This window comes from Lissotriton vulgaris, chromosome 7 (genome assembly GCF_964263255.1).
Source record: "Lissotriton vulgaris chromosome 7, aLisVul1.2, whole genome shotgun sequence".
Lineage (NCBI taxonomy): Eukaryota > Metazoa > Chordata > Amphibia > Caudata > Salamandridae > Lissotriton > Lissotriton vulgaris.
This window is the reverse complement of record NC_141695.1, coordinates 933,219,211-933,236,797: the sequence shown is the minus strand read 5'-3', so window position 1 is coordinate 933,236,797 and position 17,587 is coordinate 933,219,211. Positions and strand designations below refer to the sequence as shown.

Below are 17,587 nucleotides of genomic sequence, written 5' to 3'. Positions count from 1 at the left end.
CAAGGGACTCACATCTGAGTATACCCTTCCACGCTTATGGTGGACAAAAATGATTCAGAAAAGGCGGTGGTGATGAACAGAGTGTCTGAATTAAGCAGACCACTCTTACCCAGTCCAAAGATCAGGGCTTGATCCATCACCGTTTTTTAGCTCACTGCACCATCCCAGCTCAGAACTTGGCTATATGCAAATTAGTCTGACCCTGGCCCAGTGCATCATGGGAACAGGGCAGACCAAACTACCAAGCCAATTCTTATACTGGGAAGGAAACAAGCTACCGGGGACCGGTTTCTGGCATTTCAGCCGTCTTCGGCCCGGCTTGCTTGAATCCTGATGGTGCAATGAGCAAGGGACTCACATCTGAGTATACCCTTCCACGCTTATGGTGGACAAAAATGATTCAGAAAAGGGGGTGGTGATGAACAGAGTGTCTGAATTAAGCAGACCACTCTTACTCAGTCCAAAGATCAGGGCTTGATCCATCACCGTTTTTTAAGTCACTGCACCATCCCAGCTCAGAACTTGGCTATATACAAATTAGTCTGACCCTGGCCCAGTGCATCATGGGAACAGGGCAGACCAAACTACCAAGCCAATTCTTATACTGGGAAGGAAACAAGCTACCGGGAACCGGTTTCTGGCATTTCAGCCGTCTTCGGCCCGGCTTGCTTGAATCCTGATGGTGCAATGAGCAAGGGACTCACATCTGAGTACGTGAATCCCATGGCACGGGCCAGAACAGGAACTCATATTTCACAGCCCTACCGGGTAGGCAGAGGTACACAACGGGGATGCCCTTTATCGCCCCTCCGGTTTGTGTGAGCACTCAAGCTACTAGCCATTAAGATTCGGACAGTGGCATCAAGATGAAGGGCATTGCTCATATTTTATTGGCCTATGCGGATGACATTATACTTTATCTCATTAACCCAGGGGTCCTGATGATCCACTTCCTACAGTGTTTCGTAAATTTCAAACACTTTCGGGACTCGCTATCAACGTTCAAATATTATGCCTATTATTTTAAGGACACTGCACGCCAGGAACCTGTTCAATTTGGTCACTGGTCATTCCCCGTAGCTCCTGTCACGTTTAAATATCTTGGCATACAAATATACAGGGAACCACAGGATCTATTGGATGGCGATCTGGGTCTTGCAATCAAGGCGTTAAAAACATAAATTGTTTTCTGGACTTCCTTACTGCTTTCAGTGGCAGGAAGAGTGGCCATATCTGAAAAGGTTATGCTCCCTAGATTACTTTTCTAACCTTCTGATAATAATCCCAGCACATATATTCGAAACACTAAACACAATGCTGACTGGATTGATTTGGGGTGAGGAACGGAGGACAATAGGACTTTCTAGATTGCAACTTAACATGGACCGGGGAGGCCTAGGTGTCGCAGGCTTCCAGGCATATTGTTAGGCCAGCCAGCTCCAGTGGCTCTCATACTGACGGGAGCCACTTGCAAGAAATATGTATGTCACAGAGATAATGGGAGATGGGCACACTGCATACTTTACTATTGCCTAACAGTAAACTTCTAACATCAGCTCCACCACTGTTAAAAGTGGCATTCACTATTGGAAGAAAGCTATTCATTACACCAAAGGATTAAACCCCTATGCCCCTAACATCCCAATATTAGGGATCCCCACACCGTCTAGACCAATATCCACAGGATTTCTGACCAAGTGGTCAGAAGAGGGAGTCACTATGGTCGCAATATTGTTTATGGATAATATGCTTATGGAACTTGACAACTTTTTTCAGAGAGCAGGGGGTACCCAATTCCCTATATATCCTCCAAGCCAGCATCATTAGGTACATGAGAGACACACCTGGTCGCCAGATGGCGTGGAACCCCAGACGCATGAACTTTAATGGGCAATGGGAATAATTCAACCAGATGGCTATATCCTAGTATCTGCTCACAGGCGGTACTCCCGCTGCAGATACTTAGGGCAAAATGGTCCGGAGACATAGGTCGTGAACTGTTGGATAAAGAGTGGGAAAGAATTCTGGAATATCCCAAGAAAATATCCAGTAACCCCAAGTTTAAACTGATCCAATACATGCTATTACACATAGCATATCTGACTCCATACAGACCGAGTATAATGTTCCCAGGTGTAGCCGATGCATGTCCTCTATGTCAAACACAACCAGCTGAACTTATACACATGTTATGGGCATGCCCAAGAATAACACCCTTCTGGGCGACTGTCCTCAAATTTATCATAGAGGTAGCACCTGAGACGGGGCACAATACAATGGAATACAGCTAGATGGAGTCGGTAAGAAGCATAAGTCACAGGGAACACAGGCCAGATTCGCAAACCTACTATTGATATTGGCAAATTGATCAATTACAATCCGGTGGAAGTCTGCGCAACCACCACTTGCATGAAGTAGTGGTCCGATGGGGGAGGGCAGAAAGTATGGAGATCAGAAGAGAAGAAAATAGAGAGATGAGTAAGAACCCAATTTCTCTGGAATGGGATATGTAGTTGGAATCGTTCATTTCTGCTGCACCATTATTGCATTGAAATATTATATTGTGTTGTAGCCTTGTACAGTTATCATGGCCATATTGGATAACCGCCCCCATACGAACCCCACATGAGTATTATATGTAAGCCTGTACGTTATGTACTCAACACCATAGACAATACTGTAACTAGTTTGCCTCCGCTGAGTAACGCAGATACAATCGTGAGTCTGGGGAGGGAAATTGGGTGGGCTAATAGTTAATTGTTGTAGGGAGGGGATTTTAATTTAGGTTCCAGAACTTTATCTGTTAAAAGGTATAAGTAGTGTTGTTATTCACCTGGTCAAAGTGTGCTGTAATTGTGCAATGATGTCACTGCATCAATGCTGCCATATTGAAATGGTCCTCTTTTTAGAATTCAATAAAATAGGTTAAAAAAAAGGGAGGTGGAGTAGAGAGGACTCCTCCATCTCTTTGGCAGCACCTGTATGAAATCCCCCCAGATAAGCCTCTCCTGCAGAATGGCCATCGAAACTCCACAGAGCTTCATACAGGCATAGACCCTCAATCGTTTTTTTACCAATCCTACCCCTCTGATAATCCATGGCAGTATTTTTGTGGTGTTACCTGTCTTTGCTTTGCTTATCTCGGTCAACTGTACTCCCACTGCAGACTCCCCACCCCCTATCATTACATGGCATAACATCAGCAATGGGGCAATCGTATACCAGCAATTCGAAGTCGCCCTAAACAAAACTCTAAAACAATACCGGAAGCTCCCCAACTCACCCCCCCCTCTGGCAGTACAAGCAACAAACCCAACCCTGCAACTAGCAGTTTGTGGGAACTCATACACCGCCCAAACCCCTTTCTCAGAGAATAAATTAACTCTTTCCCCACTAGTGCTTAGCCAGTGTTCCGCTGACCAGTGAGAGTGGCAAGGCCCTTGGCTCTCAAGCCCTTCCCCCTGGCAGCAGGGCTCACTTATGTTCCTGCCGGCAGAGCCATCAGTCCTCAATTTATTTACATTGGTTATTATACATGTTACACAGATCGATCATGCCCTTACCATTTCCTACTGTCTTACCAATGGCTGCAGATTCGACCAAAGCAGTGTTCCAAATGTCTCCAGCCACACAGTGCCCACCCCTTCGCCCCAGATGACCTTGAAATGAAGTTGGGGGGGGGGGGGAGGGGAGTTCAAGTAAGGCTGGTGTCTGTGCTATCGCTTCCTGACCCTGGGTCTACCGTGGGTCTCGAGAATGAGTTTCCAGTGTCCGGCTCCCACTCCGTATCTGCTAGGGTTCCATCAGGGCAGACAACAGTTTTGTGGAGTTCTAGCTTGCTGATGACATTGTCCAATCTCTCAGTTTCACCTTTGACGCATTGCATGCAGACGGATCCATCCTCATGGGACATTTCTCAAAAATGCATTCCCAGCCAGTGTGTCAAGCTAGTCACTTGCCTTTTTCAGTGTATAGAAGAACAGAACTTTCCCTTTGTGCACAATTCGCATTTTTGCAGGGAATATTAGGTTATATTTCAGGCCACGGTCTCAGAGAGGCTTTTAGACTGCCATATAGTTCTTGCACAAATCTTGCTCCTTTTCTGTGTAATCTGGAAATATGGAGATATTACTCCCCTCGAACTAAGGTCGGCCCTTCATCCGAACATATTTCAAAATGACGTCACAGTCGCGGAAATTAAACATGCCGGCTATGATGACCGTGGGGGGCGCCCCAGGCAGTGGAAGTGGGCCAACTCCATGTATGTATTTTAAGAGATTTTTTTTTTTTACTTGTTTTTATTGGCATTTCGTTATTTGAAAAGTACATACCATGTAAGTAATCACATAAGCTAGAAAACGTAGGATAAAAGTCAAGGAGAAAGGAAAACAAGCGCAAGCATGTGAGCCACTATCATGGGGATCATTGGATTGCGTCTGCAGAGTCCGTACAGCGGTGTTGCCAAGTAACTGGGGGGACAGAACTCGGGGAGGGAGCATCTGGGCGTTTGCACTGGCATATTAAGAAGAAATGGGGGTCGGGCACTAGAGGGGTCAATGACTCGCGTTTACAGTGGGCAGAGCTGCTAAAAGGCGGGAGTGTCCTGGCCGATTGGGCATCGGGCCAATCGCCCTGGGGGCTAGGTAGTAGTGTGGGGCTGTGCATCGCCAAAGTACGGCACTAGTCGTTGGCCAGGGGCAGCAGGCGCGTGGGGGGGAATCGGTCGGGATGGGTGCAGTTGCGGGTGTAGGGGTGGCCGGGGCATCATGGCGCGTCAGCGGTCGTAAACGATGTAGTAGCATGGCCCATTCCATAGAGATGGGGTGTTTACGGGTGCCTTTAGCCTCCTCCTCCCGCAGGGCGTCTTCTTCCGCCGCTGCCCACTTACAGACCGCCCCTATCCATGCTGCTGTGGGGGGCCCTCTAATGATCGCCAGTGCATAGCTATACATCTTTTCGCTAGTAGTAACGCTAGGGATACAAAACGCCTGTGTGCCGGGAGCTGTTTCGGAATGTGGAAAATGCCCAACGCGCTGGATTCCCAGATGGCTAGGGTTGTGAGGCCCGTGAGGTCTTTCAGTGTGTTATGCACCGACTGCCACAGGGGGTGGAGGTCCGGGCAGCTCCAGAACATGTGACGGAAATCTGCATCTGGAGAGCGACATCTGGGGCAGAGGAATTGTGTAGTGGGGTAAAATTTCTGCAGCCGCGCCGGTGTTAGATACGCCCTGTGTAATATGTAATATTGGATGTTTTAAAACCGGGCGTTCCTAGACGTACGTTTTGGGGCTTAGAGCGCCTTGATCCAATTCGGCGATTAGTCGATCGAATGATTTAATCCGACCCTCCTCAAAGAGCGACTCCATGTCCGTAATACCGCACCTTGTCCACTCAACGAGCATGGGGGCTGGGAAGTACGAATCGAACCTGGGCCAGCCGACCAACGGGAGCAACGGGGAATACGGGGTTGTCCCGGGAGACATCGGGTGTTCCGGAGCATACATTGACGCGCCACCGTGACCTGTAGGGGATATGTGCGCCGTGGTTTGGTGCCCGGGAGAAGAAGACGGGTGAGCTCCTGCGTCGTAATCCTACCCGTTGAGGTATTGGCCCTCTTGTGTATGCCGGTCCGCTGTCCAGTACGACAGCCATTGGAGCTGGGCCGCTAGAAAGTAGGACTCAAAGGATGGGGCTCCGAGGCTTCCCTGGGTGGTAGGAAGCTGAAGAGTTTTCAAGGCTACCCTGCACCGGCCCGATCCCCAAATTAGGGCCCCCTGGGGGGAATTGAGGTCCTGGAAGAAGGACCTGGGTGGGACCACCGGCAAGTTGGTAAAATGATATAGGAGCCAGGGAAGCATTATCATTTTAGCTAGGGCAATTCGTCCTATCGGGGCCAGTGGGAGTCTAGTCCAGAAAGCAACCGTCGGTCGAACACTCCCGAGCGCCCTGCAGTGATTGCCTCCAAAGAGGTCAGCGGGGGAATGGTAAAGCCGAACCCCTAGGTATCGAGGGGCTTCCGTGGACCACGAGATTCTTTGCGTCCCCAGCCAGGTATCGCGGGGTGGTAGGTCCGAGTGGAAGGGGTATACCGTGGATTTGTCCCAATTCACTCGGAGGACCGAGGCGTCCGCGAATTCCGTGAGTGCCGTCCATATGGGGGTGAGGTCGGCCGTAACATCCCGGACGTAGATGAGGAGGTCTTCCTCATACATAGAGACGCAGTGCGTAACTCCCACGAGTGGGATGCCCCAGTTCAGACCCCCCTGGCGTAACCTGATCGCTAGTGGTTCGACTGCAAGGGCGAAGAGGAGAGGCGAGAGGGGGCACCCCTGCCTCGTGCCTCGCCGGACCCTGAACGCCGTCGAGAGGTGTTGCCCAATCCGGACCAGTGTAGACAGGTCTGTATATAGGAGACACGTGTACGTCATGAGTACAGGGCCGATGTTGAGGCGGCGTAGGACCGAGAAGAGATATGGCCATGTGAGGGTGTTGAATGCCTTCTCCAGGTCCAGGATGGGACAGGCGGAGCGGGGATACCTGTCCCGTACCTGGTCCTGAACATGGAAGAAGCGGCAGATGTTCTGTGAGGTGTTTCTCCCTGGGACAAAGCCGCACTGGTCCGGATGGACCAGCGGGCGTATGACCTGGGCGTATCTGTCCGCCAATACCTTCCCGAGGAGTTTACGGTGTGCAGACAGTAGGGTGATGGGGCGATACGAGCCCATAAGGTGCGGGTCCCGGTGCGGTTTTAAAAAGGTCACGATCACAGATTCTCGTAGTGAGCGGGGTAACACACCCTGATCGAGGGCCGTCGCGAACACCTGAGCCAGGCGTGGGATCACTAGAGGGGAGAATGTCTAAAAATATTCTAGCGGGAAGCCATCGAGACCTGGGGCTTTATTGCGAAATAGGGCCCGTAGCGCCTGAGTGATTTCTGAAGGTGCTATTTTGGCGTCCAGCGCGAGTTTGTCGGCATCCGAAATAGTGGGTAGTGACAGCGGATCAAGGAAATGGGCGACAGACGACGGAGAAAGAGAGATTGGGGCACCATACACCACGGTGTAATAGCGTTGGAACGCCAGCAGGATCTCCGCCTGGGAGCGCACGAGCTCACCCTCCGGGGTGACGATGTCCGTGATCGGTCTGGTTTCGGTGTCCTGTCGCGCCAGCCATGCGAGCATCGCACCTGTTTTGTCTCTGTCTCTATGGACTCTGGAGGCATAGGCCCTGAAATTATATTTCCGGAGATCTGCACAGGCTGCTTGGTAGGCCGACTTTGCTTCAGCTGTGAGCGCAGCGTGCTCCTCAGAGGGATCAGCTTGTTTAGTGAGTGTAGCTAGGCGCTGTTCCGTGGTTGTAAGTGCCCGTTCCAATGTGCGTCGTACCCCTGCGATTTGTTTAATGCACTCCCCCGTGCCACCACCTTGAACGCATCCCACTCTATCAATGCTGAAGAAGCCGTGTTCGTGTTGTGCGTGAAGTAGTCCTGTGTGCGAGTCTCGGAACACCTGATCAGTCAGACATTCCCTAGGTAGTCGCCAGGTAGGGACAGGCGGGTGTGGGGGACGCCAGGTGAGCCGCAGTATGTGAGCGTCATGATCTGAGACGACCCGTCCCAGGTAGTCCGCAGAGACGACCGTAGGGAGGATCTGCGCGGAGCATAGAAACCTGTCAAGGCGGACCCGGAGGTTGTGAGGGATAGAGTAGAACGAATAAAGGCGGGTATGAGGATGTAAGTGTCGCCAAGCATCGGTGAGAGCCCAATGCGTGGACCAAGCACGGAACAACTCCGACTGTCGGGGGCTGGGGAGCGCGGAGTGGGAGGGTGCGATCGGTCCAGGGAAGGGTCTAGCGTGCAGTTATAATCGCCTCCCAAGACCCAGGGAACAGCAGTGAATTGGGCTAAGACTCCCGTAAGGTGATCCCAGAACTTATCCTGCTCAGTATTTGGGGCGTATATGCTGCCAAGAAGGATCCCCTGACCGTCTAAAAGCCCCTCCAGTGGAGCGTACCTTCCCTCCATGTCCACCACCCGTTTGAGTTCCCTGAAGGGGGTACCTGGTCTAACCCAAATTAAGGCGCCGCGCGCAAAAGCAGAGTATGTCGTGGCACAAAACGTCCCGCGCCATTTAGCCTGCAGCCTGCCCAATTCGGTGCTTTTAATGTGTGTCTCCTGTAGGAGAGCAATTCCAGCTGTCATGCGCTTGATGTATGAGTAAACAGAATAGCGCTTACTAGGCGTGTGGAGGCCTCGTACATTGAGCGTGAGGACATTAACGTCCGATCGTGGAACTGCCATCAATCAGAGGCTGTGCAAACAACTGAGAGCACCCAGGAGGGCCGGGGGAATGTGAGGTTGTATATCGTGTACATGCCCGTGTATGCCTTGCTGCTGAGGGGAAGGGACAGGAACTGACAGGAGGGAAAACTGCTGTAACAGGGGATGGGAAACAGTCCCAATGCAGGAGATACATCACCGGGGGCGGTATATCCAAACTAGTGTCCCACTAGGGGAGGAATACAACAAGAAACTGGGGGGGTGGCAGCGCGTGTATGCGAGGCTGGGCGCTGATCGGGCTTTTGCAGGAGTGACGTATGTCGCGCGTGAGCCTACATAGGAAGAGCGCTTAAGTAGAGTCAGAGCACATTCGGTAAGTAAGGTGTTCATAAAGAGGATACAATCCAGTCCCATGTTACTCAGAGGTGCTAGGTCGTCCATCCAGGATAGCGTCCATCGTTTGCAAGATGACCAGGGGGAAAAGGCCTGACCTTTTCCCAACATCGTGCCATCACTGTCACGGTCTTTCTCCAGAGTGAAGAGGTGTGGTTGGCGTTCCAGGTCTGGTTCTAGGGGTGACGAGTGCAGTTCAACCACCGCTCTCAGAGCCTCTTGTCGCTCTCGCATGATCTGCGTTAAATCAGGCGATCTCGAGGGGGAGGATCCTTGGCTCTTGGAGGGGCTTGCCTGGGGGCACTTCAGGCCACGTCTCCTGGATCTCCGTGAGTGACTGTTCTGGTCTCGTCGGGCTCCAGCCTTGGGTAGTAATAGGCAGTGGAGCTCAGCCCAATCTTGCGCCTCCTCGGCGGTGACGAAGAAATTGGCGTTACCCTTGTTTAAGACCTTGAGGCGGGCTGGGAACAGCAAGGAGTACTGTACATAGTTTGCCCGGAGGCGCCTTTTGACATCTAGAAATGCGGACCTCTGCTGCTGAACCTCTCGAGCATAATCCGGGAACACCATGATCCGCTGGTCCTCCACCTGCAAAGGGCCCGCTGCCCGGGCCGCGCGGAGCACCGCGTCACGGTCACGGAAATGCAGGAACTTGGCTAACAAGGGTCTTGGAGGGAAGCCCGGTCTTGGTTCCCGGGCGGGGACCCTGGGAGCTCATTCAATGGAGAAGAACGCCGAGCGCTCCGCCTCGGGGGTGAAAGACCTGGCCCATGACTCCATATAGTTCATGGGGTCTGAGTTCTCAATCCCCTCCGGAAGGCCCAGGACGCGGATGTTGCAGCGTCTCGACCGCCCTTCCAGATCGACTGTGCGCTCCTCAAAGGCCGCCACGCGACGCAGGACCTCCTGCAGATCTGTCCCCTGCGCCTTCACGGCGGGTTGTAGGCTGGTCAAAATCTTCTCCCCCTCCGTCACTCTGTCTGCCAGTTTGCGGTGGTCGTCGCAGAGCAAGCTGATGTCTGTCTAGAGGCTGCCCAGACGTTCCTCCATTGATAGTCGGGACATCTCTAGAGCTGCCAGCACCTGGTCCAGCTTCGCCGATAAGGTGGGGTCCGTTTGTGGCGCGTGGGTTTGCGACCATGTCCGGGTGTGTGGCATGTTCTCTGGGGCTGTTTCTGGGACAGCGGTCACCTGTGTGCCCTTAGGTTTCCCCATGCCGGCAGCAGGTGGGGCGCTGTGAGTCTGCGAGGGCAGGGAGAGGCCGGCCCCCCGAGGAGGGGTCCCACGAGCAGACCCTAGTCAGGGGAGAATGTGTGGTCACGACAGGTGCAGGGTGGCCAAGGACTAGCCCACCAGGTCCTGGGCTCTCGAGCGGTGAAGTGCCCACACTTGAAGGGCGAAGCAGGGGCGTGGGCTGCGGGGTCTCCCCGCTGGTTGTCCTCGTCGTGGGTATCGGCAGTCCCGCCCTGGTGGTCCCCGCAACGGGGGGTGGGGAGGGAGCAAGTCTCTGGATGCTTCGGCGGGGCCAGGCGGCTGTAGCAATCGTGTGGCAGGGAAAAGAAGGGGGGGGCCAGTCCGAACTTCCTGGGAGCAGGTAGCAGGAGCGCATAGGCGGAGTGCGGCGATCAGGGCCTCCGTAAGTGCAGCCGGGAGCTCCTCAGGCGCCGTCCCTCTCAGACGAGCACGGGCGCCATGTTAAGATCAGACACCTCTGGGAAACAGGAGCCGGATGGCAGCGGAGGGCGCCCCAGTCATGCAGTGTGTCTCTGCATCGTGCGTACCTCCGGCAAGGGATGCAGTGATGACGGCAGGCTCCGTGGACCGCCCAGTGCGGCCGCCGGGGACCCGGACGCAGCGGGGGCGAGCCCTCGGAGTGCCGGGACGGCTCCTGTAGCCGGAGGGGTGTCGCAGCAGCGGGGCACACCAGCGCTCAACTCCCGCTGGTCCTGCCGCCCGCTCCGGGCAATCCACCGACAGTCACCTCACTGCTGTGCGTAGGGGGTCCCGGGGAGAGCAGTGTCACCGGGCCGTGGCCGCTATCTTGGGTCTCGGCGTGCGGCTCCGGTGGAAGCAGTCATGGAGGAAATTCGCCCTTTCCAGCGTCGGCAGAGTCACGGCGGTCGATGCTCCGTCGTGTTGGGGTGCTCCGGTCAGCAGTTTTGCGCTGTGGGGCTCACGGCGATCCTCGGGTTTGGATAGAGTGCTAGCCCGATCGCGGAGCCTCAGCAAAACACGGCCGCCATCGTGGCTTGCTTAGCCACGCCCCCCCAACTCCATGTATGTATGTATGTTATGTGTTGAGGAATTTGGACATCTTTTTGCATTGCAGCACATTCACAATCCAGTCTTCCTGGAACAACTCGGCCGATTGTTCCTCGGCATTCTCGGGGAACCCAATAAAGCGCAAATTGTTTCTTCTTGACATGCCAGGGTCCTTCACCCAGTCCTTAAGTATTGTAGACACTTCTGACAACATAGGTACTGTCTCTTTTTTAGCTCCTTCACAATTTTTGAGTTTCGAGACTAAGCTTTCTGTCCCAGTGACTCGGTCCACTACTTTCCAGAGATCTGTGCGCAAGAGGTTACCGTTGATGGTCACAAAGTCCATCCTAACCACCAGCTCTTCTTGTGAGCTGTTAATTGCTGCCATCAGGTCTGCCAGTGTCAAGGCAAAATCGTATTGCTGCCCACTCCTGACCCGTGAATCGTTTTCCACCCACTCAGGATAGATCACGTGTTTAATTCAGAATTTTGTTTGGCTGGTTTAGCCTACCCCCCCCCCCCCCCCCCCAATTGCTGTGCACAGTTCAGGGCAGCTCCCCAAACATTCCGGCACCAGTAATTTCGGGTCCCTTGCACCAAACCAGTATGGGTGCCGCTTGTACCATGCTCCCCTGTTGAGCAGCAGGGGCAGTCCTCTAGCCCTCTGTGGAAGTGTTTTTAGGGGTCACTCCTAGGTTTCCCCAACTTGTATGTCACCCTCCGTCTGGGTTGCGACAAGGAGGCAATCTCCCCTGCCTTGTTCCCTCTAGGGAAACTCCTGTTCCTCAAATGCACTACACTCACTTCACTGAGCTCCCTTACACGGTCCGCCACCTCAAAGATCCACCCCTCACTGGACTCTCAATAGTCGTACTCACGGGCCTGCCATATGCATTACATAACCTCAGTCTTGTTCCTAGAGGGGCCTGCCTCCAAGAGCGCTGCGATGTTTCCACACGTGCCACATGTGTCCAGAGCTTTTCTCTGCCCCCACCTGGACTGGCGTCTAGGCCGTTGGCGTTGGGACTCCGAAGACATCCTGCACTTACTTAATAGCCCCTCTGTACCAGAAGGCAGTGCTCTGCTCTGCTCTCCTCTCCTCTCCTCTCCTCTCCTCTCCTCTCCTTTCAATTTGTCAGGGTGCCTTCAGGCCCCGGTTCCCACGTGGCCAGGTTGCAGATGTTGCTCTCAGCAGCCCAGAATCAATGCTCTTCAGCAATATTGTAGTGTGCAGGGGACCACCGTGCCCGGCGTGCTCCCCCTGCAATGATTCAGGCCTCAGCACCTTGAAAAGCCTCACCAGGTGCCCGGCAGCTGCTGAGATTCAATATGACCGAGTCTCCAGCGGCAATCACTGCCTCATCAGTAGCGCCGTCCCTGGCCGTGGATTCCGCCTCGCACACACTAATCGACATGTGTGCCAAACGGGATATTTATGTGGCATAAGTGATCCAGATGTTGCAGGATTTTCGGCAGGATTACTTTATGCCAGCAGGAGCTCTGCAAGGTGCATCTAGTTGGCCATGTTCCCAAGCCACGCCACGCCCACCCACACACCCTCCCCTGTTAATACCCTGGTTAAACTATGCTGAAAATGTACTAATCTCTTCCCTACTCACCAGTCATCCCCTACATTAAAGGTGTTCAGGCTCTTGGTGAAGCCTTGCATGTTGTTGGGACTGACCCTCTGAAGGAAGTCAATGTAATCCTCCGAATGGAAGCGGCACATGTCATGCTGGGAAGCTTGGTAGGGCTTAAATACCTGGAAGACAAGAAATGTTGGCATCAAGCATTTGCGGGGATGTGAAAGCAGCCTTGTTAACAAATGAGAACTGTTTTTAGGTGGCCACTAGTGCCACATAGTTCATGTACCCCAAATTATATTAACCTTTATTCCTTTTTAAAGTACAAAGGACAGGAAAAGAAAATGTTCATGATGACTTCAATACTTTTACTTCATGCTCTCCCTCCATCTCCGATAATTGGAAAATGTATGTTAAGCAGGCAGGACTTGGAAAGGCTTCTTTAAAGATGCAGCCACTTTAATGATTTGAGCAGATCTACAATGAGCGCCCCTTGTTCTTGTCCAAGCTGCATCCTCACCCATCCATCAATAATGCAAGGCCATATTCAACAAATTCTTTTCTGCAATGTAAGGTATACGCATAACAAAACTAACAAGGGGTCTAGAGGAGCAAGAGGCCACAAATGCTTGGATGGTGACAGAACACACGAGACCAGACCAAGCAAATAGAGGAAAAGAACTTCAAGAGCCAGCTCTTTAAAGGAAGATGTAACCAGTGAGTAATGAATACATAACTAATGCAGGGAAACCCAAGTATCTGTGCTACAAGTCCCTGCAATAGACAAATGGGGCTTGGAAATTCAGTGATTACACCTTAGTCCGGTGGGAATGAGCACAAACTGACAGAGGGGAATAAACCTCTCACCTCAAATGCTTTTAATATACACAAGACCACTGATCTTCCAATACTATCCTCAATTGCTATTTTGGCTGGGATAAAACCACCAGAGTAACGAAAACATGATCACACTTCTTGAAGGTGGTCATTCTTTCCCAGGAGAATGTAAGTACCCTGAAAATAAAGGTGTGTACAGTTTCAGAAGATGAGGAGGAATGTGGTCTTACTGCGTAGAGTGGATTTTATTTCGGTTGTACATACGTTTCCATTAGAATCTCAGGAATAAAAGAGGGGACAGTTCTCAATAGAATGTTATCGTTACTGAAAATCGCTGAGGTTCTTTTGAAGTGAGAGCTTGAAGCTCACCTATACTTCTTTTTGAGGTGATAGTGAAAAAGACAGTCAAAATGCTATTGGTTTGAATGATCTTGGCATCAAGGAGGGACTGACCAAACTTTTTAACCGTCTTACCCTCCAACTGTGGAACAAGCTCTTTAATATGAGGATGTAAATAGAGTAGATTATCAAAGTGTCATTATGTACCATATGTTTTGGAGTAAACACTGTTGCATGCCAATTAGGATATTCAGCGAGAGCCAAGTGAAATTATTTGTCACCAAGGACTGCAAAGGCCGATAAAAGTCTCATGAATATTATTATATAAGCATGGTTGCAAACGATTTAGGCAATTTCGATGGTCCCAGTGTTGAAAGAGCACCAGTTTGTTATAATAATTAAATCGATTTGAGTACACTAGGACAGAACAAGGGACAGTGATAGCTGTGTACCACAGATCTTAGTCTGAATAAACTGGTCTCAGAAACCAGGCTCATAAGTATGGAGGGATGGAGGAATGAAGAATCAGTTCCTTTTGCTGCACCCGGAGATCTGGAATCAGAGAAAGCGCCATAACATTTTGTGGAAGAAGAATCTGGTGTGAGTGTCAAATCTATCACGGGCAAAGAGGGGCTATGAGGAAAATATCAAAGCTGTTGGAATAAGGAAACTTCTGTGGAGTGCTTGAAATGAAAGGGGCTGGTTGAAAGTAATAGATAACTTTCCTTTACAATTCTGCTAGGGAATACTCTCCTGCACCAGGATGGGATTGGCAATATAAGGGTACAAAGCATCTTTTTGAGGAAGTTCCCACCTACTGAAGACAGAATGAAGGATAGACTGATTTCTCCGACATACTTGCGCAGCATGGTAGAGACTAACTACTCCGTGTCTGATTTTACACTCTTTTCCTCCATAGCAGAAAGGCCTTGAGAAAGATGTTTACAAGTACCGAGCTACATACCTGAACAACAAAGGGAAAGTTCAGGAGACTGGGCATCTCATTCTTAGGTCAAATAGAACATGGCTGTCACAGACCATCCAAATGGGCTGAGGGTCCACCATAAAGAGAATCTGTTAAGCTGAGCAATGGTCACCCTGGCAGACACTCTATTTTCAGGTCAGGCAGCCAGGAGCTAGACCAGTACTAAATGTGCAGGCTTCTGGCTGCCCGAGATGAACTTTGAGGGGTTGAAGAAGTCACAGCTCCTGTGGGCGTGACATCTTCAGCCTGGCAAAGCACCTCGAGGCCCTCACCCTCATGACGAGGGGAGAGCATTACTGAATGCCTCGGACCTGGATGCTACAGTTCTGATAGCTAAAGTGCCGATGGGCAAGTGTCAATCACGGCACCTCGTCACAGGGTGGGGTGTGTCAGCAGTCTCAATGACCCCATCCCACTCTCAGACTAGTAAGAGACTGCTGCCTTCCATGGGCAGCAGTTTCAGCCCTCCTGGGATCTCCAAGGCAGAACGCTGCGGAGATAAGTATGAATGAATTATTTTAATTTTTTGTGCGTGCTTGTGTGCATAAATATTTGGGAGTGGGTGTTGTAAATGGATACCTGTGTGCCTGTGTGAATGCATGAGTGTTTATCGGTGCGTTTGTGCCCCGACCACTCCCTTCCCTGCTACAAGTAAAGATCACCACTGGAACATGGTAGTTTTTTTTTACATCATAATGCAGAGGTGGAAAAGCCCCATCAGAGCAGCGCTGCAAACTTTAGACGGAGTTGAGGCCGGGAGATATGTATCTATATTGAAAGTGCCCAATCCTATCTGAAATCTGAGGTACCACAAATGCCTTTTCTTGATGGGTATGTGAAACTAAGCATCTTAGATGTCAAAGGATGGCAACCAGTTTCTATTATGTAATGTCTTGAGAATTTAACCTATCTTATGAAAAATGTCTACCAGAAGAAAATGCTTAAGGTCGTAGAGGTCAGAGATAAGTATGATGACCTAGTATTTTGGATACAATAAAGCACCTAGAGTAAAAACCCTGCCCCACTTTTTTGGCTCCACACTCAACAGGCTAGCTCCGAAGAGAAGAAGCTTCTGTATCTGCCGAAGAAGCTCTGCCTTTTTTTTTTTCTTTGAAGGCAACACAGGGGAAGCCAAGAGAAAAGTAATATGTTAACCTCCAAGACTATTTTCAGAACCTACTGGTCTGAGTGACAAAAACCATTCTTTGTAAAAGGAGGAAAGTATGTTAGGGACCTGCAGGAGTCATGATGATTTCTTAGTGGCATCACAGGAAGCAGAATGGGTGACCAGATTGTGTTAGTGGAGAAAAATCAGAAGTTCCTTAAGAAAACTGCTAACCTTTTAAAAGACATAAAAGGTTGGAAATATCGGTTTACTATGAGGTAGCAATGATACTCAGTGACTTGGTGTTCAACACCCATTCTAGTTGTTTCCAGAACCTTATCAGAAACAAGGTTTAGACGTCAACCAGCAAGTCTATGACCTTAACCTGCAAGTCAGAGTTAAAGAGTGTAGTTCTGAGGCACGTGTTTTCTGTGCACAGAATGAGCCATTAGTTGTTCTGGCTGTAGCGTCCCCCAAAAACGTTATTAATCTGGAGGAACTATAGAATAGCAAATTTTAATCCTATTGTACAGAACAGATATTCCTCTGTTACTTCTGGAGGAAATCTAGCAGACGTGTTAATACGCTCCCAATTTTATAATTTTCAACAGGTCATAAAATTATTTGGGACACATATGGCAACTTTTCTGGAATTTGCTCACTTTTACTTACTCCTAGATCACCACTGATGTTATGATGCATCTCATGATCAGTCTCATATTCTGCAGTCTGGCAGTTGCTATTTGTCTCTTGTATTGGTTAAGAGATCCTGGTGCCGCATCCTCATTCTGATACAACAGATTTCAGTGAAAATTGTAAACTGGAGAGCCCACTGCCACAAAGTTGAGGATCTGTGCAGTGCGCCTGTGAATAAAATTATAAAGGCATACCATCCGTTCTACAGTGTAAGGGACTATTTTGGGGTTGCCAGAGGTACATTTAGTCCTGATCATCAGACCTCTTTGGCCATGAGATAGTACGCACTTGGTTTGGGAGTACAGAGACAGATGAACAAGGTCCGTGCGTTTACGACCGCAGTATCAACCCATTTGAGTTGCAGTGCATGTGAGGCAAGATGTAGCCCCACAGTCCTGTGTTGACTTATTCATACGTAATACATGGCTATTGATGGTTGGAAGTTTTATGCTGCAAGAAAAACTGATTTCCTATTTACTCATTTGAGGCTAGTGGGCCAACAAGTATTTGACAAACGATCAAAGGCAGATGCCCCTCGGGGGCAGTGTATAGTTTGGGATGAATATCATGAGGCTCTAGCACGTTTACAAAAGCAGTATTCTGACGAGCATAAGATTATGAATGTCATAACTTTCTTAAAGCAAGTATGGAGGAAAGTGTGTAGAACTATGTTGCTAGGTTGCAGACTACAACTGCAACTTTGAAAATAGTGTTTACACTTACATAAGAGATCAGTTTGTTTTTAACACAAGAACTGATGCAGTAACTTCACACATTTGCAGGTGGTAGACATCTCCAAAGGCATTGAACAATCTTATGCTTTCATCTAAAGCACTGGCTTCAGAAGAGGGAGTGTCATGCAGGAGATTGAGCAACCGATTCCTGTGAACTCACAATAAAAATTGTGCAGAAGTTCGGATAAAAGGGCTGTTGGGGATTGGTAAAGGTGTGAGTCAAAATGACACTTGGGAAACAATGAGAATTGTTCTAACCAGAGCAAATACTGCAATCCGAGCAAAAACACCAGATTGTCTGTAAGAGTGCCAGAACTCCAGGTGAGACGAAGTAAAAGCAGAGCAGGATGAATGTAATGTAAATCTGGCCAATGT

At 50.2% G+C, this 17,587-nt stretch overlaps 1 protein-coding gene across 2 annotated transcripts in view; it reads right to left on the bottom strand.

Moving 5' to 3' along the window:
• HDAC3 (histone deacetylase 3) overlaps positions 1 to 17,587 on the bottom strand; it is a 277,173-nt gene that overhangs the window by 228,231 nt on the left and 31,355 nt on the right. The window contains exon 3 of one of the 2 annotated variants that reach the window (XM_086931362.1): positions 12,553 to 12,695. The exons of the other annotated variant lie outside the window; for it this stretch is intronic. Coding sequence (XP_086787488.1) covers positions 12,553 to 12,695 — 143 coding nt within the window. The remainder of the gene's footprint in view (positions 1 to 12,552; positions 12,696 to 17,587) is intronic. 2 annotated transcript variants of the gene reach the window in all.